The following is a 24,119-nucleotide window of genomic DNA, read 5'->3' on the forward strand; positions in this document are numbered from 1 at the left end:
TCTATCTACTAATTTCTCCTTCCAGTGTCCAAGAGGTTGTCAAGCTTGATTTTTTGTTTAGCTTTGCCTTCATTTTTTCTAACCTCCTAATCTATCTATCTATATATATAAAAATAAGTTGTCTGTCTGTCTGTCTGTGGATCAGGTGACGTCATGTTTCTGTGTTGACTGACGTCATGAAATTAGTTGTCGTCATTTTTGCTTTGACGGTGACGTCATTCAAGATATTTAAGACATATGTTCACGTAGAAATCTATTAATGTTTAAGTTTACAATGACTGATGAACTTACCATGGCAAAAGCCGATGAAGATGCTCAAAGAGTCTATGCCAAAAAACTTGCTGCTGATAGAGAAAGTCAGAAAAGAAAGCGTGCCGAGGAATCAAAAGAACAGCAAGGAAACAGGCTTGAGGCTGATAGAGAAAGAAAGAACAGAAAGCGTGCCGAGGAATCAAAAGAACAGCAAGGAAACAGGCTTGAGGCTGATAGAGAAAGAAAGAACAGAAAGCGTGCCGAGGAATCAAAAGAACAGCAAGGAAACAGGCTTGAGGCTGATAGAGAAAAAAAGAACAGAAAGCGTGCCGAGGAACTACCAGAGCAACGCGGAAGCAGACTTGCTCCTAAAAGAGAAAGTGAAAAAAGAAGGCGTGCCGAGGAATTACAAGAACAGCAAGAAATCAGGCTTGCTGCTGATAGAGAAAGTAAGAAAAGAAAGCGTGCCGAGGAATCACAAGAACAGCAAGAAATCAGGCTTGCTGCTGATAGAGAATGTAAGAAAAGAAATCGTGCCGAGGAATCAGAGCAACCTGAAAGTGGGTTTGGGATCTTGACTTGGATAAGGTCATCAATGCCTACCAGATTTTAGTTAAAAAAACAAAGGTTCGGCGATATGTATTTCATAGTGAAGCTGAAAAATAAAGAAGAAAAAGAAAACTGAAAAAAGAAAAAATGTAAAAAACTAAAAAATACTAAAAAGAAAAAACACTCAAAGAGAAATTACAGACCGGGACACAAATGACGACCGGGACAGAGGGAATATAAATAACGACCGGGACACTCAAGGACAAATTACAGACTGGGATACCGGGACACAAATGACGACCGGGACACAGGCAATATAAATGACGACCAGGACACAGGTATTTAAGAATATCGTTCAAAGACAAATTTTTAATTGTAAGAAGACCGTTGAAAGAGAAATTTCTAATTGTAAAATGACTGAAGAACCTACAATGGCAACACCCGAGGAAGCTGCTCAAAACGAATGTATTCACGCCGAAGTAGCTGAGTTGGTAAAGCGTTATGTTTCAGGTTCTAGGTCCGAGAGGCTCCAGGTTTGAACCTTGGCTTTAGCATTAATACAAAAGAAGAAAAAAACTAAAAAAGGTAAAAACTACAAAAAAACTAAAAAGAAAATATATATATATCTATATATATATATCATCTTTTCCACAAAAATAATAATTTAGTGCTTCTGCTTAAAAACAGCAATCGAATTGATGCCTCCTGATACGCAACTATCAACAAAGTGGCAATCGTTGTGGTCGGTGATCAGTTCTTACCTCGAGATAATATTCTTTATAGGCGAAACAATCAGTTGACAAGAATTGCTTAAACTCATCGATGCTACGATGCCCTACAATATCCTGACGAATATGATTGTTTTCCCATGGACCATTATGCGTTGCATGTTCAAGAGTCGGTAAACCTGACAATCTATTTATATGCACAGGCGATGGGACAGCAAAGAATGTTGTATATTCGCAAGTTTTACGTAGTTAAAAACATATATATATATATATATATATATATATATATATATATATATATATATATATATATATATATATATATATATATATATATATATATATATATATATATATATATATATATATATATCTACATTCACAGGTGGGACATAGGGACACAACTACAATGGCGCGTAACGACTTACGCGCGCGGGGGGGCTTGGGGGGGGGGCGCGAAGCGCCCCCACCAACTAGGTGTTGGGGTGGCGCGAAGCGCCACCCCAACAGCTAGTTCTTTATAATAATATTTCGCTGAGGGAAAGCTGTTGAAGATTGAAGAAAAATCCTGAAATACCCTACGAACATTTGACTTCTTTTCTGTTCAAGCGTGGCTGGAGCATACATCTTGGATTTACTTACCCCCCCCCCCCACCCTTAGTCTTGGATGCCTCAGAAATGGCTTTTACCAAGATTCGTCAGGTATGACAGGATTTTGACTGGGTTGCTAATTAAGAACAGTATACCCTTATTCTGCTTCTTTTATCATATTCTATCGAGTATATCCTCAAATTCTACTGTGCTCATTTTCTATTTCAATAATTACATTTTATACTCCTGTCATACTCTGCATATTCTCACATGATTTTGTCCCATATTCTATCGTGATACCAACAAGGTCATTGTGTAACTTCTTCTTCATTTCGTATTGATTGTTAGGGAGACACTGTCGCATAACCTAATCACCGGAATCAAATTCCGGGGTTATCGAGTCTTGTACTTGTTTCGCAATTATTCCATCCAGGTCTGAGACTCCAACCCCAATACGGGAGCAAACACCACTAAGGGCACAAGAGAGGATATTAGACGTGTTTTTGTCTCTATTAAAGAGGGGGAAAGAGAGGGGGATTCAAAAGGGTATACAGTATGAAAAAAAGTGAGAGGCCCTGATTCTGATTACCTCCGTTACTTGTGAACAGCTATTCAATTATTAAGAAGTTTGTCGTGCGATATATATTTGACGAATCAGACTCCGGAACAAAAAATAGATATACAATTATACAAAGCGATAGAAAAATAAAAAAAGAGAGCACATAAAGAACTGGTCCCATAATTTTTTATTTTTAGACTATTGTCGTTTCGGTTCTAAGCGTTGACAAAGTCCTGTTAATATCCTTTGGTTGTCAATAACTCGACGATTGCGAAGATAATTTTGAACCTCTATTTCACTACGTGGCGTTGGTGGTTGAATTACTGAAAAAGAAAATTTAATTAAAGCAAACAGCGAGGGAAACGATAGCAGCCTTATACTTCCGTGTTACAAAATATTCGTTAATTCCATCGGTTTGCTTTGCGAAAATTTTTGCAGGCGATAAACTTTATATCTGTAGGGTATACCATAAAGAGAAGCCAAATAACCTCATTTTCTGTTGCAAATGCACGGACCACTAATTATGAATGACAAATCTAGACTAACAAGGAAATGTAATTTCCGGAGAGATAAATATCTTCACCTTTTTGAAACCTGATTGGTTCTTCTGTGGGAAATACTAAGCCAGTAAAAAGAACGGAAACTTTTTAAGTCATAATTTTTTTAAAAGTAATTTTTCTGTTTCTATGTATTTGAACTTAGATAAGGGCAGGGGAACACACAAACAAAAGGACGAAATAGAGAGATGGCAAAGAAATTGTGAGAAAAGTGTCAAAAGCGAAGAAGATAGAGACTTTGTGTTCTAAATCACAGAGAAAATAAAGAATCATCGGGGGGGGGGGGACAATGAAAGGAATAAGATAGAGAAAGTGGAAAATTATTAAACGAGAGAGAGTGTCGATACAGAGAGAGGGAGTAGGAATGAGGGGGAGGAAGGCAGGAGGGGGGGGGGCTAAAATATAATAAGAGAGTGTGAGGGGGAGAGAGAAGGAGATACATAGGGAGAGAAAGGGGGAGAGACACGGTAGAAGGAAGGGCCTAAAAATAGCCTTCTCACTGTAACAGTATTTGGATCTTTACAAAGGATCGTTGGAGCAAAACCAATAAAATGTTCCTTAAAAAAGAATATTTTCTTTTTATATCTAAACATTTCTTTGAGATTATGAGGTTACAATAATAAAGATTAATTGGCCGATATATTTTTCATCTGCTGAATTAAAGAACGACAGGAACGAGAGAATTAACTTATATTAGTTGAATTTTTTTTCACAGAATTCACATCTAGAAGGATAAGTGCAAACAAGCTTAACTTACTTAACAAAAATACAGCCAATGCAGAAGTACACGCTAGGAGAGTTCAGTTTTTGTTTTAATCTGCAGTAATCTGCTATTTAATAATTCTTTTCCTCTTTGTTCTTCAATCTGGGAGAGGGGGGCAGCTGCAACATACCAGTCATCACAGAAATTTGGAAAGTGGCTAACCAAACTAAAAAATTCTGAAGTTTGGTACATTTTTATTGCTAAAATTCTATAATTCTGAATGGCACCCTTTCCACCTTCAAAAACAATTTATATCCGAAAGGGCCAGATAGACTTGAATTAATATTGTAATACTATGATGAAACCATAGTGTAATGGTCATTCAATTTAGAATAATACTGCATTACTATGCTAAAACCAAACTAAAAAGAAAAGGCTGTCTCGGGGAAATAATTTCCGACCCAAAATGTTTCCGTTACACAAAAATGTAATTTCCGTTACACAAAATGTTATGTTTAAGTAATTATCAGCCACAAGTCAGCCAGAGTAAGGTGCTGTTTTTGGCTGCAAAACACGTTAGATAAACCATTTTTTATTTTTTTTTATTGAAATTAAAGAGTAGTGTTGAAATTCTAAGAGAGTATATTATACTAATGTTAACTTTTCTATTAATAATTGATGTTAAATAAATAAAAATAAGCCTCTTAGAGAGTAGGTATGATACCAGAAATGGTGACTATTTACTCCTAAGCCATCTTATCAAAACACAACAGATCAGCCCGTTCTTTATAAAAAAACTTATAAATGGAAATGAAGAATTCAATAATAAAAAACCTTGAAATCTTTTTAGATGATTAGATAAAAAGTTAAAAAATAAAAAATAAAGAGCGAAATAAGGATTAAAACTAACAGCAATTACACCGCATATTAGGGGGGTTGTCAACTCTGACATTGTAGATAAGGGCTTCAAACCTCTACGACACCGTTCTCTTTTATGTTAAATTTGATGGCTCAATTTCCATCAAGATCAGTCGTCTTTCAGGGGGTATCCCCCCCTTCTTAAAAATCAAGTAAATTTCCCCGGCTTTTAAATTTTGATGGTTTTAAAATTGATGAATTTAAAACGTTTAAAATTATCATTTTTATAATCATGATTCCTTTGATTTATATAGTTTATAGTTTTATCAACACTTTTTTTATGGTTTTGTGAACTATTAGCGCGAGTCCCTCCTGGCTTCCAGGTCATCAGCACCTGTTCGATTGATATTTGGACACTTTGCGTCCAAAGCCCGATAAACTCCACAAGGTTAAGTTACATTGTTATAATTGAAACGTAAATATATAAGGGTTTCTAAGAGACTTGGTATAAAAAGGACCTAATGTCTACAGATCCAAAATTCTCCATTAAAGTAAATTACGCTACTGTAGATTGAGTTTAAACATGGTGCTAATATCATAACATCTCCGGATTGGTCCGGAGGAATTAATTCAGATTGTTTAAAAAATATTGGGGTACAAATGCACATTTATCGTATTTTGCCAGATTCCCAGTAAGTAAAATCTCCCAGTACCTCCTAAGGTACTGAACTGCGCCCTTATAATCAAATGTAAATACAAACTTAAATAGTTGAGATCCTCTACAGAATTAAGTGTCCAGAGGGTCTGATGAAGTAGATACCTTGTCATCTTATACCCAAATTCTATGTTCCTCGAAATATTTTTTGTATACTCAAGTTAACAGCTTACAGTCAACCGAGGAGGGTAATCTCTGTCATCGGTCCAAATGGACCCTCCCCTCCAGATTAATTGACAAATGGTAAATTTTATAAATTCAAAGTTTAATTATTATTTTTGACCCCGCCGCCCTTCCATGAAAAATACCCCGACGCCTTGTAAGGTTTTGTACCAGTGTTGTGATAGTCAAAGTTAACAACATATGTAGACTTACACAGTTGGCCTCCCCTACAGCATCTAAGTGTTCTTAAGTTGAAAAACTTAAAGTTGAAAAAAATGTTTTTTTAAAATGCTATTCAGAAAAAAATATATTTGAAGCTAAAATGAAAATGTAGGACCACCATGATATATTTGTTACTATTCAAAGTTACTTGTTACTATTTGTTACTATTCTATTTTATGTTTCTTACTATTATTATTTGTTACTATTCCATGATTGTTACTATTCAAAAACGTCTTTCTACGTCATGAATGCCATGCAGCTTCATTTTCGTCTTGAATTTCGCAGTTTTCTGAGTAGTAGGAAAATTAGAGCAGGGGCGGATCCAGGGGGCCATAGATAAGTATATAAGGCTTGCAATTCAAAGAGAATATTTATTATAAATCCTGCAATGGCAGAAGAAACAGCTGAAGAAGCGGCTCAAAGAGATAATGCCAAAAGGCTTGCGGCTAAAGAACGCAAAACCGCGCAGTTAGATGAAAATCAACCGGGACAGTGAGAATCAAAACTGAAAATGATAGCGATGATGATTCGGTTTGGGATTTTCACTTGGATAAGGTCATCACTGCCTGCCAGATTTTAGTAAAAAAAAGACAAAGGTTCGGCGATATGTATTTCAAAGTGACGAAAGACAAGCCAAGGTAAAACAAACGAAATAACTTGAAAGTGATATCGATGTTTTAAAAAAACGACGCTGAAAGGACAATTGCTTCCCAGTTGCAACCTCTTTTCCACAAAAATAATAATTTAGTGCTTCTTTTCAAAACAGCAATCGAATTGATGCCAACTGATACGCATAAAATTGTTATCACTTTAATATTAAATTGATAAATCCAGCCACTAACAAAGAAATGGATGAGAAATACAGTGCAATGAAATATTATGCCTATAGATTTATGATTCGTCATTCATTACATTTACATATAATCCATCTTTTGATTAGATACAACAGCTTTTACATCCTGGGGTTTCTCTTTATTGTTCAAATGATTGCCACTGCAACGGGAACAGCGAGTAGCGTTTTTACAGTCCTTAGCAGCGTGACCGTACTCTTGGCACTGAAAACACCTCATTCTTTTACTATGCACAATGTTATTGATTCCGTTAAAAATGAAATGCTTGTTCACGAAAAGATATGAGAAATTAAACAATGATAAGCATCGGATAAACTAAATTCGAATTGATTATCAAGATAAGCTGAAAACAATCTGAATTTTTGTAGGACATAGGACTTTTTTTCTCCATCCTAAAATACATCCCTCCCTTTGCCTCACTAGTTTCAACAAGATCAAAACTCTTCAGTACAAAGATTGGAAAATGCACATAGCCTCTGTACGTTATCACTAATATATCCCATTGGTCAAAGACTCTTGACACGTCAGTTTGAAGCCTAACGTGAGAGTTGGGTAGAATTGGAGATTTCACATGCACATTTTTGTCCTCAAATTACACAGAGTTGAAGCTTTTGATAAATTCCAGCTAAAAAAGGTGTCAAATGCCTGTAACACTTCTAGAGATTTAATGTCTGGGGCGTTTTGACTGAAACTCTCGTTATATCTATCAAACTTAATGTCTTTTCCTGTTTGGTTTAATAAGATTAAATTCCCTTCTAATGTTCAATAACATTCTTTCAGCTTTTTCAGTTTACCATACAGTTCATATTCCTTTGGTGTCTTGTGAGATAATATTTCAGTGAAAACTCTTTTTTTCATTTAATCACACTCGAATGGCTTTTCACCGGCATGGATAATCACGTGATTAGTGAGGTCCTAGTCCTGAATAAAATCCTGCTTGCATATGCCACGCTTGAATGGCTTCTCACCAGTGTGAATCCTTATGTGTCTAGTGTGGCAAACATTCTGACTAAGACCTCACTCACATATTTCACACTTGAATGGCTTTTCACCGGTGTGGATCCCTATGTGCGTAGTGAGATTCCTTTCTTACTAATACCTCACTCATCGGTGTGGATAGTCATGGGTGTAGTGATGTCACCGTTAGTAATGAAACCTTGTTTACATATGTCACACTTGAATGACTTATCACCGGTGTGGATCCTCATGTGTCTAGTAAGGTTGTGATTCCTACTAAAACGTCGATCACACATGTCACACTTGAAAGGATTTTCACCAATGGAATCTCTTTATGTGTCTAGTGAGGCTGCTATTAAAACTAAAACTTCGCATACAAACGTCACACTTGAATGGCTTTTCACCGGTGTGGATATTCATATGTGAAGCGAGGTAGCTGCTCTGACTAAAACCTTGCTCACATATTTCACACTTAAATGGCTTTTCACCGGTGTGGATCCTCATGTGTCTAGTGAGGGCACTGCTCTCACTGAAACATTTCTCACATGTTTCACACTTAAATGGCTTTTCACCGGTGTGGATCCTCATATGTGAAGCGAGGTAGCTGCTCTGACTAAAACCTTGCTCACATATGTCACACTTAAATGGCTTTTCACCGGTGTGGATCCTCATGTGTTTAGTGAGGTTGCTATTAAGACTAAAACTTCGCTTACAAACGTCACACTTGAATGGCTTTTCACCGGTGTGGATCTTCATATGTGAAGCGAGGTGGCTGCTCCGACTAAAACCATGCTCACATATGTCACACTTAAATGGCTTTTCACCGGTGTGGATCCTCATGTGTCTAGTGAGGTCACTGTTCCAACTAAAACCTTGCTTACATATGCCGCAATGGAATTGCTTTTTACAAGTAAGAACACAATCTTGAAAGTCCATATTACTATTACTATTATAAATAACATATTACTAAGTCGCAAGCCTCAGTTCTCACAATTTTTTTTGGACTCTCTACTAAATAATAATCTATTTATTTTTCTTAATAACCATAATCTTACCTTGAAAAACACAAGAATTAGGAAACAGAATAATTCAAATAATTTTGCATTTAAAAATTCTCCACTTGCCACTTACCATTTACTTTTAAAGTAGCAAACTCCAAATGAGTCAGCTTGGTTTGCGATTCTTTCCTCGGGCACATGGAGAGCTCTCCAGGGAACACATAGAACCTTCAACACCTATACTTGTAATAAACAGTTTTGCTTTTTATGGAATCTTTGACAGTTTGTACTGGATATTGTGCCACATTTTATTGACGTCGAAGATTGTGATGGCGTTGTTCTTTTAAAGTAATATTCCTTTCTTTTTCATTTTTATACACTTTAATTCTCTTTTCCCATGTATTCTAACTCGAACTTATCTTTGCTCTTCATTTTCAATTTCGACACATTTTCAATTTTGACACTATTTCGGCATTTTCATTCGACATTCTTTCTGTCACTTATCTTCAAACCTTTTTTCTTTCTTCTTCAGTTTGGATTTTGATTATTTGAGACAAATTGCCAATGCCCTTGTCTTTAACCACCCGTATTGATCTCGTCTCATTTGATGGTCCAGGTTGTTGATTTTCATTCTTTGGGAATCTCATTTGTTCAGGCTATTCTCTTGGTCCTTGCACGATTGATAGTTCAGGTAGTTCTATAGAATTATCATTTGCAACAATTACAAATTTTTGTTTTTTTTGCTCTTCTCACAGGCATTAAAATGCTGGTTGCGTTCAAAACTGTGAGTTTAATGTTGTTTATTCCTTCGAATCTCTCTTTTTCTATAAGAGGGTTTAACCTAATAGAAAATAAAACTTAAATGAAAATTATAATTTTCAAGTATTTTCTAGTTTCAGTAAAAAATTTCAATCAAAAAAGTTCTATTCAAAATTATGTTGGCACATGACGTTATATCTTCTAGCCGTGTAGTTCGTTGTTTTTCACTTTTGTTTTTGACTCGTTGTAATTGTTACTGACAGATGTCTTCTGACTGTATATATATTTTTTTCTTCATTTTAGTTTATCATTACTTAAGAATTTCTTAAAAATACCCTTTACCTTGTCTGCCCAGATTACTCTTGTACCGTTTACGGTCTAGCTTGCTAAATTGTTCTCTAGGCACAATGAAACTACTTGAGACGCCTTTTTTTAATAGACTAATTACGCTTGATATTTTATACTTAACTGTGATCCTTTTGTAATATCGCATGTGTTATAGATATACAAACGATACTTTCACTCCTGGGGGATGGAAATGATGTAATTTATTCTCTTGGTAGGAACTCGTTAATATGAGTCATGGCGTCACCAATAGGTTCGATATAACCAACATGGGAATAACACAAATTCTTGCTTAAAGTTGAGACCTCCTTAGATCTTTTTAATGGCCATAAATGTCAATATGCAAATTAAGAAAAAAAGTCCCGCCACTGAAATTTGAATTTTAATATTTCAATTAATAGCCTATAATTCCTTCAATCAGATTTTCACATATTTGTGTTTATGTAGCTAAACGATCTTCTTTGATTAAATTCTTTCCTATTTGTCACTTCCGCAAATATATGCCATTTCTTTTATTTGCTCAGAAGCTGCTAATAAGAAAGGGTAAAGAAAATCAAACAATTCTTGTAAGTGGCCTAAGTTTCGGGATCCAGAGTGAGTTACTGAGGCTGTTCTTTGGTGTGTATTAGGCCAGGGATAAACATTTGAGGACGACTATAGGCAGAAAAAGGGGGTTGTAAGCTTAAGGTATGCTTTTTTTCGGAGGGGAATTTTTTCGTCAAATTATAGCAAAATTTTATCAGTGCGATACCGATATATCGGTAACGGACCCCAAAAATCTATATGAGTCGAACCCTAATTAATGCAACTTAAAAATGCTATAAATTAACGTCATTGAAAACGATGAAACACAAAATGAACATAAATTAAAATTAATAATCACTGTAAATATTAAGATTGAAGATTTAAAGGGGATAGTTTTGGGAAAAGTCAGGTTAGGTTTCGTATCTGTGATTGTTTTGGGAAAAGTCCTGTGTGCGCGAAGCGCACACATACGAAACCTAACCTGACTTTTCTCAAAACTATCACACATACGAAACCTAACCTGACTTTTCCCAAAACTATCCCCTTTTCAATTCAAATATCAACGGATTTCGGTCGAGGCCTTCGGCCTCTGGGAAAAGTCAAAGTCATGGCCAATTGTAGATAAAAGCCAAGATAGATTGTTCAATTAAGTGGGCAGCCCAGTCAAGGTTAATTTTATCCCTTTGATTGCCGTTGTTACTGTCTCCCATTTATGCTACACCTCTCCGTGCATGCGTGTCCCTTCAATTATGCCGAAATAGAGTCGTACCTGTTGTAGGTTCTCGCTGGGGAACATACGCAGGTTGATATTGTTGGGTAATATTGTCATGGTGCTGGGTGTGCTGAAGTGGTGCTGTAGGATTAATCTGTGCTTGGTAATACAGGACCCAGAATTTGAACCTCTGGGTCTGAGTCGCGAATTCCAGCAGCAGGGCCCTTAATTCAACACATATTCTAAGATTATGCAAGAGTATCTTCATAAGAATCCAAACAAGAAGAAGAAATTATGTGACTGGGTGAAGCGAGCTACTCACGGACAGAGCACTCAAAACAAGACTAAACCATTTTTTGTTCAAGCTATCTAAGTCATCTTGATTTCTCTCGTAATCAGATTGAACCAACTCAGATTGACAGATCACGTGACAATTGAGCTTTACGAACATACCAACAATCAAAGAGATTGCTTCATTGGATAATTTCACTTAACTGGGTGGTATTATTAGTATAGGAAAGGGTGCAGTGAAGATATAAAAGGTAATATAACCATGATAAGAGATATTTTTTTCAGTTGAAAAAGGTTTGGAAGACTAGAAAGGTGCGTCTATGAACTAATATGAAAATATTTGAAGCTAAAGTACTGTCTTTGGTTAAGTATGGCTTTGAAATGTGGATGCTTTTAAAGGCTGAGGAAGATCTGTTAATGTTTTCGAAACGAATTGTCAGTTAGATACTCGCAAGGCTGTATTCAGCGGAGGGGTTTGAATTTTCCCCTCTCGAAAATGTTTGTCCGACTCGTAAAAACGTAATAAAATGCATAATAACACATTTGGATACGTTTAAAAAAATTCGCCCTGGGTACTTTTTCGATTTACCATATATCTTACAGTAGCCTAAGCTGTAATAAAATGTGAATTGATTATAATCTTTTAGTGACACGATTAAAGATCGGTTAGTATGGCTAGACCGTGTTTTACAATTGAAGGATTACAGATAGGAAAAGATCGTGCTTTTGGGCCATCAATCCATCTGGGGCCAAAGGATAAGCATGCCACCAATGAATACTGTCACGCAATTGTTACCTTTATCTTTCAGAACATTTGTAACTTCTTGATTTGATTGACCTGTCGTGACGTCATGATTGACTTTTCTTGATTGACAATATGGAGCCTATCTGTAGGAAAAACGGCTAGGGCCAGTAAACGACGTCAACATAACGGTTACATTGATAGTAAATTGGAGTTAATGGTAACAGTTCTTTTTATATAGCGACACACATTTGAAATTTTTTATTTTCGTTCAAACTTGATACAAATAAACCTCCCTAAATTGAACTAGTCTTTTCATTGGCATTTTGTTTCTGTACCAGCCATAATTCATACTCTGCAAACGATTACCACTTTCTTCTTCTATCTACTAATTTCTCCTTCCAGTGTCCAAGAGGTTGTCAAGCTTGATTTTTTGTTTAGCTTTGCCTTCATTTTTTCTAACCTCCTAATCTATCTATCTATATATATAAAAATAAGTTGTCTGTCTGTCTGTCTGTGGATCAGGTGACGTCATGTTTCTGTGTTGACTGACGTCATGAAATTAGTTGTCGTCATTTTTGCTTTGACGGTGACGTCATTCAAGATATTTAAGACATATGTTCACGTAGAAATCTATTAATGTTTAAGTTTACAATGACTGATGAACTTACCATGGCAAAAGCCGATGAAGATGCTCAAAGAGTCTATGCCAAAAAACTTGCTGCTGATAGAGAAAGTCAGAAAAGAAAGCGTGCCGAGGAATCAAAAGAACAGCAAGGAAACAGGCTTGAGGCTGATAGAGAAAGAAAGAACAGAAAGCGTGCCGAGGAATCAAAAGAACAGCAAGGAAACAGGCTTGAGGCTGATAGAGAAAGAAAGAACAGAAAGCGTGCCGAGGAATCAAAAGAACAGCAAGGAAACAGGCTTGAGGCTGATAGAGAAAAAAAGAACAGAAAGCGTGCCGAGGAACTACCAGAGCAACGCGGAAGCAGACTTGCTCCTAAAAGAGAAAGTGAAAAAAGAAGGCGTGCCGAGGAATTACAAGAACAGCAAGAAATCAGGCTTGCTGCTTATAGAGAAAGTAAGAAAAGAAAGCGTGCCGAGGAATCACAAGAACAGCAAGAAATCAGGCTTGCTGCTGATAGAGAATGTAAGAAAAGAAATCGTGCCGAGGAATCAGAGCAACCTGAAAGTGGGTTTGGGATCTTGACTTGGATAAGGTCATCAATGCCTACCAGATTTTAGTTAAAAAAACAAAGGTTCGGCGATATGTATTTCATAGTGAAGCTGAAAAATAAAGAAGAAAAAGAAAACTGAAAAAAGAAAAAATGTAAAAAACTAAAAAATACTAAAAAGAAAAAACACTCAAAGAGAAATTACAGACCGGGACACAAATGACGACCGGGACAGAGGGAATATAAATAACGACCGGGACACTCAAGGACAAATTACAGACTGGGATACCGGGACACAAATGACGACCGGGACACAGGCAATATAAATGACGACCAGGACACAGGTATTTAAGAATATCGTTCAAAGACAAATTTTTAATTGTAAGAAGACCGTTGAAAGAGAAATTTCTAATTGTAAAATGACTGAAGAACCTACAATGGCAACACCCGAGGAAGCTGCTCAAAACGAATGTATTCACGCCGAAGTAGCTGAGTTGGTAAAGCGTTATGTTTCAGGTTCTAGGTCCGAGAGGCTCCAGGTTTGAACCTTGGCTTTAGCATTAATACAAAAGAAGAAAAAAACTAAAAAAGGTAAAAACTACAAAAAAACTAAAAAGAAAATATATATATATCTATATATATATATCATCTTTTCCACAAAAATAATAATTTAGTGCTTCTGCTTAAAAACAGCAATCGAATTGATGCCTCCTGATACGCAACTATCAACAAAGTGGCAATCGTTGTGGTCGGTGATCAGTTCTTACCTCGAGATAATATTCTTTATAGGCGAAACAATCAGTTGACAAGAATTGCTTAAACTCATCGATGCTACGATGCCCTACAATATCCTGACGAATATGATTGTTTTCCCATGGACCATTATGCGTTGCATGTTCAAGAGTCGGTAAACCTGACAATCTATTTATATGCACAGGCGATGGGACAGCAAAGAATGTTGTATATTCGCAAGTTTTACGTAGTTAAAAACATATATATATATATATATATATATATATATATATATATATATATATATATATATATATATATATATATATATATATATATATATATATATATATATATATATATATATATATATCTACATTCACAGGTGGGACATAGGGACACAACTACAATGGCGCGTAACGACTTACGCGCGCGGGGGGGCTTGGGGGGGGGCGCGAAGCGCCCCCACCAACTAGGTGTTGGGGTGGCGCGAAGCGCCACCCCAACAGCTAGTTCTTTATAATAATATTTCGCTGAGGGAAAGCTGTTGAAGATTGAAGAAAAATCCTGAAATACCCTACGAACATTTGACTTCTTTTCTGTTCAAGCGTGGCTGGAGCATACATCTTGGATTTACTTACCCCCCCCCCCACCCTTAGTCTTTGATGCCTCAGAAATGGCTTTTACCAAGATTCGTCAGGTATGACAGGATTTTGACTGGGTTGCTAATTAAGAACAGTATACCCTTATTCTGCTTCTTTTATCATATTCTATCGAGTATATCCTCAAATTCTACTGTGCTCATTTTCTATTTCAATAATTACATTTTATACTCCTGTCATACTCTGCATATTCTCACATGATTTTGTCCCATATTCTATCGTGATACCAACAAGGTCATTGTGTAACTTCTTCTTCATTTCGTATTGATTGTTAGGGAGACACTGTCGCATAACCTAATCACCGGAATCAAATTCCGGGGTTATCGAGTCTTGTACTTGTTTCGCAATTATTCCATCCAGGTCTGAGACTCCAACCCCAATACGGGAGCAAACACCACTAAGGGCACAAGAGAGGATATTAGACGTGTTTTTGTCTCTATTAAAGAGGGGGATTCAAAAGGGTATACAGTATGAAAAAAAGTGAGAGGCCCTGATTCTGATTACCTCCGTTACTTGTGAACAGCTATTCAATTATTAAGAAGTTTGTCGTGCGATATATATTTGACGAATCAGACTCCGGAACAAAAAATAGATATACAATTATACAAAGCGATAGAAAAATAAAAAAAGAGAGCACATAAAGAACTGGTCCCATAATTTTTTATTTTTAGACTATTGTCGTTTCGGTTCTAAGCGTTGACAAAGTCCTGTTAATATCCTTTGGTTGTCAATAACTCGACGATTGCGAAGATAATTTTGAACCTCTATTTCACTACGTGGCGTTGGTGGTTGAATTACTGAAAAAGAAAATTTAATTAAAGCAAACAGCGAGGGAAACGATAGCAGCCTTATACTTCCGTGTTACAAAATATTCGTTAATTCCATCGGTTTGCTTTGCGAAAATTTTTGCAGGCGATAAACTTTATATCTGTAGGGTATACCATGAAGAGAAGCCAAATAACCTCATTTTCTGTTGCAAATGCACGGACCACTAATTATGAATGACAAATCTAGACTAACAAGGAAATGTAATTTCCGGAGAGATAAATATCTTCACCTTTTTGAAACCTGATTGGTTCTTCTGTGGGAAATACTAAGCCAGTAAAAAGAACGGAAACTTTTTAAGTCATAATTTTTTTAAAAGTAATTTTTCTGTTTCTATGTATTTGAACTTAGATAAGGGCAGGGAAACACACAAACAAAAGGACGAAATAGAGAGATGGCAAAGAAATTGTGAGAAAAGTGTCAAAAGCGAAGAAGATAGAGACTTTGTGTTCTAAATCACAGAGAAAATAAAGAATCATCGGGGGGGGGGATACAATGAAAGGAATAAGATAGAGAAAGTGGAAAATTATTAAACGAGAGAGAGTGTGGATACAGAGAGAGGGAGTAGGAATGAGGGGGAGGAAGGCAGGAGGGGGGGGGGCTAAAATATAATAAGAGAGTGTGAGGGGGAGAGAGAAGGAGATACATAGGGAGAGAAAGGGGGAGGGGTGAGAGAGAGAGACACGGTAGAAGGAAGGGCCTAAAAATAGCCTTCTCACTGTAACAGTATTTGGATCTTTACAAAGGATCGTTGGAGCAAAACCAATAAAATATTCCTTAAAAAAGGATATTTTCTTTTTATATCTAAACATTTCTTTGAGATTATGAGGTTACAATAATAAAGATTAATTGGCCGATATATTTTTCATCTGCTGAATTAAAGAACGACAAGAACGAGAGAATTAACTTATATTAGTTGAATTTTTTTTCACAGAATTCACATCTAGAAGGATAAGTGCAAACAAGCTTAACTTACTTAACAAAAATACAGCCAATGCAGAAGTACACGCTAGGAGAGTTCAGTTTTTGTTTTAATCTGCAGTAATCTGCTATTTAATAATTCTTTTCCTCTTTGTTCTTCGATCTGGGGGAGGGGGGCAGCTGCAACATACCAGTCATCACAGAAATTTGGAAAGTGGCTAACCAAACTAAAAAATTCTGAAGTTTGGTACATTTTTATTGCTAAAATTCCAGATAGACTTGAATTAATATTGTAATACTATGATGAAACCATAGTGTAATGGTCATTCAATTTAGAATAATACTGCATTACTATGCTAAAACCAAACTAAAAAGAAAAGGCTGTCTCGGGGAAATAATTTCCGACCCAAAATGTTTTCGTTACACAAAAATGTAATTTCCGTTACACAAAATGTTATGTTTAAGTAATTATCAGCCACAAGTCAGCCAGAGTAAGGTGCTGTTTTTGGCTGCAAAACACGTTAGATAAACCATTTTTTATTTTTTTTTATTGAAATTAAAGAGTAGTGTTGAAATTCTAAGAGAGTATATTATACTAATGTTAACTTTTCTATTAATAATTGATGTTAAATAAATAAAAATAAGCCTCTTAGAGAGTAGATATGATACCAGAAATGGTGACTATTTACTCCTAAGCCATCTTATCAAAACACAACAGATCAGCCCGTTCTTTATAAAAAAGCTTATAAATGGAAATGAAGAATTCAATAATAAAAAACCTTGAAATCTTTTTAGATGATTAGATAAAAAGTTAAAAAATAAAAAATAAAGAGCGAAATAAGGATTAAAACTAACAGCAATTACACCGCATATTAGGGGGGTTGTCAACTCTGACATTGTAGATAAGGGCTTCAAACCTCTACGACACCGTTCTCTTTTATGTTAAATTTGATGGCTCAATTTCCATCAAGATCAGTCGTCTTTCAGGGGGTATCCCCCCCTTCTTAAAAATCAAGTAAATTTCCCCGGCTTTTAAATTTTGATGGTTTTAAAATTGATGAATTTAAAACGTTTAAAATTATCATTTTTATAATCATGATTCCTTTGATTTATATAGTTTATAGTTTTATCAACACTTTTTTTATGGTTTTGTGAACTATTAGCGCGAGTCCCTCCTGGCTTCCAGGTCATCAGCACCTGTTCGATTGATATTTGGACACTTTGCGTCCAAAGCCCGATAAACTCCACAAGGTTAAGTTACATTGTTATAATTGAAACGTAAATATATAAGGGTTTCTAAGAGACTTGGTATAAAAAGGACCTAATGTCTACAGATCCAAAATTCTCCATTAAAGTAAATTACGCTACTGTAGATTGAGTTTAAACATGGTGCTAATATCATAACATCTCCGGATTGGTCCGGAGGAATTAATTCAGATTGTTTAAAAAATATTGGGGTACAAATGCACATTTATCGTATTTTGCCAGATTCCCAGTAAGTAAATCTCCCAGTACCTCCTAAGGTACTGAACTGCGCCCTTATAATCAAATGTAAATACAAACTTAAATAGTTGAGATCCTCTACAGAATTAAGTGTCCAGAGGGTCTGATGAAGTAGATACCTTGTCATCTTATACCCAAATTCTATGTTCCTCGAAATATTTTTTGTATACTCAAGTTAACAGCTTACAGTCAACCGAGGAGGGTAATCTCTGTCATCGGTCCAAATGGACCCTCCCCTCCAGATTAATTGACAAATGGTAAATTTTATAAATTCAAAGTTTAATTATTATTTTTGACCCCGCCGCCCTTCCATGAAAAATACCCCGACGCCTTGTAAGGTTTTGTACCAGTGTTGTGATAGTCAAAGTTAACAACATATGTAGACTTACACAGTTGGCGTCCCCTACAGCATCTAAGTGTTCTTAAGTTGAAAAACTTAAAGTTGAAAAAATGTTTTTTTAAAATGCTATTCAGAAAAAAATATATTTGAAGCTAAAATGAAAATGTAGGACCACCATGATATATTTGTTACTATTCAAAGTTACTTGTTACTATTTGTTACTATTCTATTATATGTTTCTTACTATTACTATTTGTTACTATTCCATGATTGTTACTATTCAAAAACGTCTTTCTACGTCATGAATGCCATGCAGCTTCATTTTCGTCTTGAATTTCGCAGTTTTCTGAGTAGTAGGAAAATTAGAGCAGGGGCGGATCCAGGGGGCCATAGATAAGTATATAAGGCTTGCAATTCAAAGAGAATATTTATTATAAATCCTGCAATGGCAGAAGAAACAGCTGAAGAAGCGGCTCAAAGAGATAATGCCAAAAGGCTTGCGGCTAAAGAACGCAAAACCGCGCAGTTAGATGAAAATCAACCGGGACAGTGAGAATCAAAACTGAAAATGATAGCGATGATGATTCGGTTTGGGATTTTCACTTGGATAAGGTCATCACTGCCTGCCAGATTTTAGTAAAAAAAGACAAAGGTTCGGCGATATGTATTTCAAAGTGACGAAAGACAAGCCAAGGTAAAACAAACCAAATAACTTGAAAGTGATATCGATGTTTTAAAAAAACGACGCTGAAAGGACAATTGCTTCCCAGTTGCAACCTCTTTTCCACAAAAATAATAATTTAGTGCTTCTTTTCAAAACAGCAATCGAATTGATGCCAACTGATACGCATAAAATTGTTATCACTTTAATATTAAATTGATAAATCCAGCCACTAACAAAGAAATGGATGAGAAATACAGTGCAATGAAATATTATGCCTATAGATTTATGATTCGTCATTCATTACATTTACATATAATCCATCTTTTGATTAGATACAACAGCTTTTACATCCTGGGGTTTCTCTTTATTGTTCAAATGATTGCCACTGCAACGGGAACAGCGAGTAGCGTTTTTACAGTCCTTAGCAGCGTGACCGTACTCTTGGCACTGAAAACACCTCATTCTTTTACTATGCACAATGTTATTGATTCCGTTAAAAATGAAATGCTTGTTCACGAAAAGATATGAGAAATTAAACAATGATAAGCATCGGATAAACTAAATTCGAATTGATTATCAAGATAAGCTGAAAACAATCTGAATTTTTGTAGGACATAGGACTTTTTTTCTCCATCCTAAAATACATCCCTCCCTTTGCCTCACTAGTTTCAACAAGATCAAAACTCTTCAGTACAAAGGTTGGAAAATGCACATAGCCTCTGTACGTTATCACTAATATCTCCCATTGGTCAAAGACTCTTGACACGTCAGTTTGAAGCCTAACGTGAGAGTTGGGTAGAATTGGAGATTTCACATGCACATTTTTGTCCTCAAATTACACAGAGTTGAAGCTTTTGATAAATTCCAGCTAAAAAAGGTGTCAAATGCCTGTAACACTTCTAGAGATTTAATGTCTGGGGCGTTTTGACTGAAACTCTCGTTATATCTATCAAACTTAATGTCTTTTCCTGTTTTGTTTAATAAGATTAAATTCCCTTCTAATGTTCAATAACATTCTTTCAGCTTTTTCAGTTTACCATACAGTTCATATTCCTTTGGTGTCTTGTGAGATAATATTTCAGTGAAAACTCTTTTTTTCATTTAATCACACTCGAATGGCTTTTCACCGGCATGGATAATCACGTGATTAGTGAGGTCCTAGTCCTGAATAAAATCCTGCTTGCATATGCCACGCTTGAATGGCTTCTCACCAGTGTGAATCCTTATGTGTCTAGTGTGGCAAACATTCTGACTAAGACCTCACTCACATATTTCACACTTGAATGGCTTTTCACCGGTGTGGATCCCTATGTGCGTAGTGAGATTCCTTTCTTACTAATACCTCACTCATCGGTGTGGATAGTCATGGGTGTAGTGATGTCACCGTTAGTAATGAAACCTTGTTTACATATGTCACACTTGAATGACTTTTCACCGGTGTGGATCCTCATGTGTCTAGTAAGGTTGTGATTCCTACTAAAACGTCGATCACACATGTCACACTTTAATGGATTTTCACCAATGGATGTTCTTAATGTGTCTAGTGAGGCTTCTATTAAAACTAAAACTTCGCTTACAAACGTCACACTTGAATGGCTTTTCACCGGTGTGGATATTCATATGTGAAGCGAGGTAGCTGCTCTGACGAAAACCTTGCTCACATATGTCACACTTAAATGGCTTTTCACCGGTGTGGATCTTCATATGTGAAGCGAGGTTGCTGCTCCGATTAAAACCTTGCTCACATGTGTCACACTTAAATGGCTTTTCACCGGTGTGGATCCTCATGTGTCTAGTGAGGGCGCTCTTAAGACTAAAACTTCGCTTACAAACGTCACACTTGAATGGCTTTTCACCGGTGTGGATCTTCATATGTGAAGCGAGGTGGCTGCTCTGACTAAAACCTTGCTCACATATGTCACACTTAAATGGCTTTTCACCGGTGTGGATCCTCATGTGTTTAGTGAGGGCGCTATTATTACTAAAACTTCGCTTACAAACGTCACACTTGAATGGCTTTTCACCGGTGTGGATCTTCATATGTGAAGCGAGGTGGCTGCTCTGACTAAAACCTTGCTCACATATGTCACACTTAAATGGCTTTTCACCGGTGTGGATCCTCATGTGTCTAGTGAGGGCACTGTTCCAACGAAAACCTCGCTTACATATGCCGCAATGGCATTGCTTTTTACAAACATTGCTTGTAAGAACACAATCTTGAAAGTCCATATTACTATTACTATTATAAATAACATATTACTAAGTCGCAAGCCTCAGTTCTCACAATTTTTTTTGGACTCTCTACTAAATAATAATCTATTTATTTTTCTTAATAACCATAATCTTACCTTGAAAAACACAAGAATTAGGAAACAGAATAATTCAAATAATTTTGCATTTAAAAATTCTCCACTTGCCACTTACCATTTACTTTTAAAGTAGCAAACTCCAAATGAGTCAGCTTGGTTTGCGATTCTTTCCTCGGGCACATGGAGAGCTCTCCAGGGAACACATAGAACCTTCAACACCTATACTTGTAATAAACAGTTTTGCTTTTTATGGAATCTTTGACAGTTTGTACTGGATATTGTGCCACATTTTATTGACGTCGAAGATTGTGATGGCGTTGTTCTTTTAAAGTAATATTCCTTTCTTTTTCATTTTTATACACTTTAATTCTCTTTTCCCATGTATTCTAACTCGAACTTATCTTTGCTCTTCATTTTCAATTTCGACACATTTTCAATTTTGACACTATTTCGGCATTTTCATTCGACATTCTTTCTGTCACTTATCTTCAAACCTTTTTTCTTTCTTCTTCAGTTTGGATTTTGATTATTTGAGACAAATTGCCAATGCCCTTGTCTTTAACCACCCGTATTGATCTCGTCTCATTTGATGGTCCAGGTTGTTGATTTTCATTCTTTGGGAATCTCATTTGTTCAGGCTATTCTCTTGGTCCTTGCACGATTGATAGTTCAGGTAGTTCTATAGAATCATCATTTGCAACAATTACAAATTTTTGTTTTTTTTGCTCTTCTCACAGGCATTAAAATGCTGGTTGCGTTCAAAACTGTGAGTTTAATGTTGTTTATTCCTTCGAATCTCTCTTTTTCTATAAGAGGGTTTAACCTAATAGAAAATAAAACTTAAATGAAAATTATAATTTTCAAGTATTTTCTAGTTTCAGTAAAAAATTTCAATCAAAAAAGTTCTATTCAAAATTATGTTGGCACATGACGTTATATCTTCTAGCCGTGTAGTTCGTTGTTTTTCACTTTTGTTTTTGACTCGTTGTAATTGTTACTGACAGATGTCTTCTGACTGTATATATATTTTTTTCTTCATTTTAGTTTATCATTACTTAAGAATTTCTTAAAAATACCCTTTACCTTGTCTGCCCATATTACTCTTGTACCGTTTACGGTCTAGCTTGCTAAATTGTTCTCTAGGCACAATGAAACTACTTGAGACGCCTTTTTTTAATAGACTAATTACGCTTGATATTTTATACTTAACTGTGATCCTTATGTAATATCGCATGTGTTATATACAAACGATACTTTCACTCCTGGGGGATGGAAATGATGTAATTTATTCTCTTGGTAGGAACTCGTTAATATGAGTCATGGCGTCACCAATAGGTTCGATATAACCAACATGGGAATAACACAAATTCTTGCTTAAAGTTGAGACCTTCTTAGATCTTTTTAATGGCCATAAATGTCAATATGCAAATTAAGAAAAAAAGTCCCGCCACTGAAATTTGAATTTTAATATTTCAATTAATAGCCTATAATTCCTTCAATCAGATTTTCACATATTTGTGTTTATGTAGCTAAACGATCTTCTTTGACTAAATTCTTTTCTATTTGTCACTTCCGCAAATATATGCCATTTCTTTTATTTGCTCAGAAGCTGCTAATAAGAAAGGGTAAAGAAAATCAAACAATTCTTGTAAGTGGCCTAAGTTTCAGGATCCAGAGTGATTTACTGAGGCTGTTCTTTGTGTGTATTAGGCCAGGGATAAACATTTGAGGACGACTATAGGCAGAAAAAGGGGGTTGTAAGCTTAAGGTATGCTTTTTTTCGGAGGGGAATTTTTTCGTCAAATTATAGCAAAATTTTATCAGTGCGATACTGATATATCGGTATCGGACCCCAAAAATCTATATGAGTCGAACCCTAAATAATGTAACTTAAAAATGCCATAAATTAACGTCATTGAAAACGATGAAACACAAAATGAACATAAATTAAAATTAATAATCACTGTAAATATTAAGATTGAAGATTTAAAGGGGATAGTTTTGGGAAAAGTCAGGTTAGGTTTCGTATCTGTGATTGTTTTGGGAAAAGTCCTGTGTGCGCGAAGCGCACACATACGAAACCTAACCTGACTTTTCCCAAAACTATCACACATACGAAACCTAACCTGACTTTTCCCAAAACTATCCCCTTTTCAATTCAAATATCAACGGATTTCGGTCGAGGCCTTCGGCCTCTGGGAAAAGTCAAAGTCATGGCCAATTGTAGATAAAAGCCAAGATAGATTGTTCAATTAAGTGGGCAGCCCAGTCAAGGTTAATTTTATCCCTTTGATTGCCGTTGTTACTGTCTCCCATTTATGCTACACCTCTCCGTGCATGCGTGTCCCTTCAATTATGCCGAAATAGAGTCGTACCTGTTGTAGGTTCTCGCTGGGGAACATACGCAGGTTGATATTGTTGGGTAATATTGTCATGGTGCTGGGTGTGCTGAAGTGGTGCTGTAGGATTAATCTGTGCTTGGTAATACAGGACCCAGAATATGAACCTCTGGGTCTGAGTCGCGAATTCCAGCAGCAGGGCCCTTAATTCAACACATATTCTAAGATTATGCAAGAGTATCTTCATAAGAATCCAAACAAGAAGAAGAAATTATGTGACTGGGTGAAGCGAGCTACTCACGGACAGAGCACTCAAAACAAGACTAAACCATTTTTTGTTCAAGCTATCTAAGTCATCTTGATTTCTCTCGTAATCAGATTGAACCAACTCAGATTGACAGATCACGTGACAATTGAGCTTTACGAACATACCAACAATCAAAGAGATTGCTTCATTGGATAATTTCACTTAACTGGGTGGTATTATTAGTATAGGAAAGGGTGCAGTGAAGATATAAAAGGTAATATAACCATGATAAGAGATATTTTTTTCAGTTGAAAAAGGTTTGGAAG

The 24,119-nt window shown here is 36.0% G+C and overlaps 2 protein-coding genes across 2 annotated transcripts; both read right to left on the reverse strand.

The window, feature by feature from the left end:
- Positions 1–8,019: 8,019 nt before the first annotated feature.
- Positions 8,020–8,640, reverse strand: LOC136030673 (zinc finger protein 233-like). Its single transcript, XM_065709740.1, has one exon. It carries the CDS (start codon positions 8,638–8,640, stop codon positions 8,020–8,022), a length of 621 nt encoding a protein of 206 aa, XP_065565812.1.
- Positions 8,641–17,902: 9,262 nt separating this feature from the next.
- Positions 17,903–21,161, reverse strand: LOC136030395 (zinc finger protein 454-like). The gene has a single exon (XM_065709340.1). The coding sequence runs from the start codon at positions 21,125–21,127 to the stop codon at positions 20,414–20,416; it is 714 nt and encodes a 237-aa protein (XP_065565412.1). The 5' UTR covers positions 21,128–21,161; the 3' UTR covers positions 17,903–20,413.
- Positions 21,162–24,119: the final 2,958 nt, after the last annotated feature.

This window comes from Artemia franciscana, chromosome 8 (genome assembly GCF_032884065.1).
Source record: "Artemia franciscana chromosome 8, ASM3288406v1, whole genome shotgun sequence".
Classification (NCBI taxonomy): Eukaryota; Metazoa; Arthropoda; class Branchiopoda; order Anostraca; family Artemiidae; genus Artemia; species Artemia franciscana.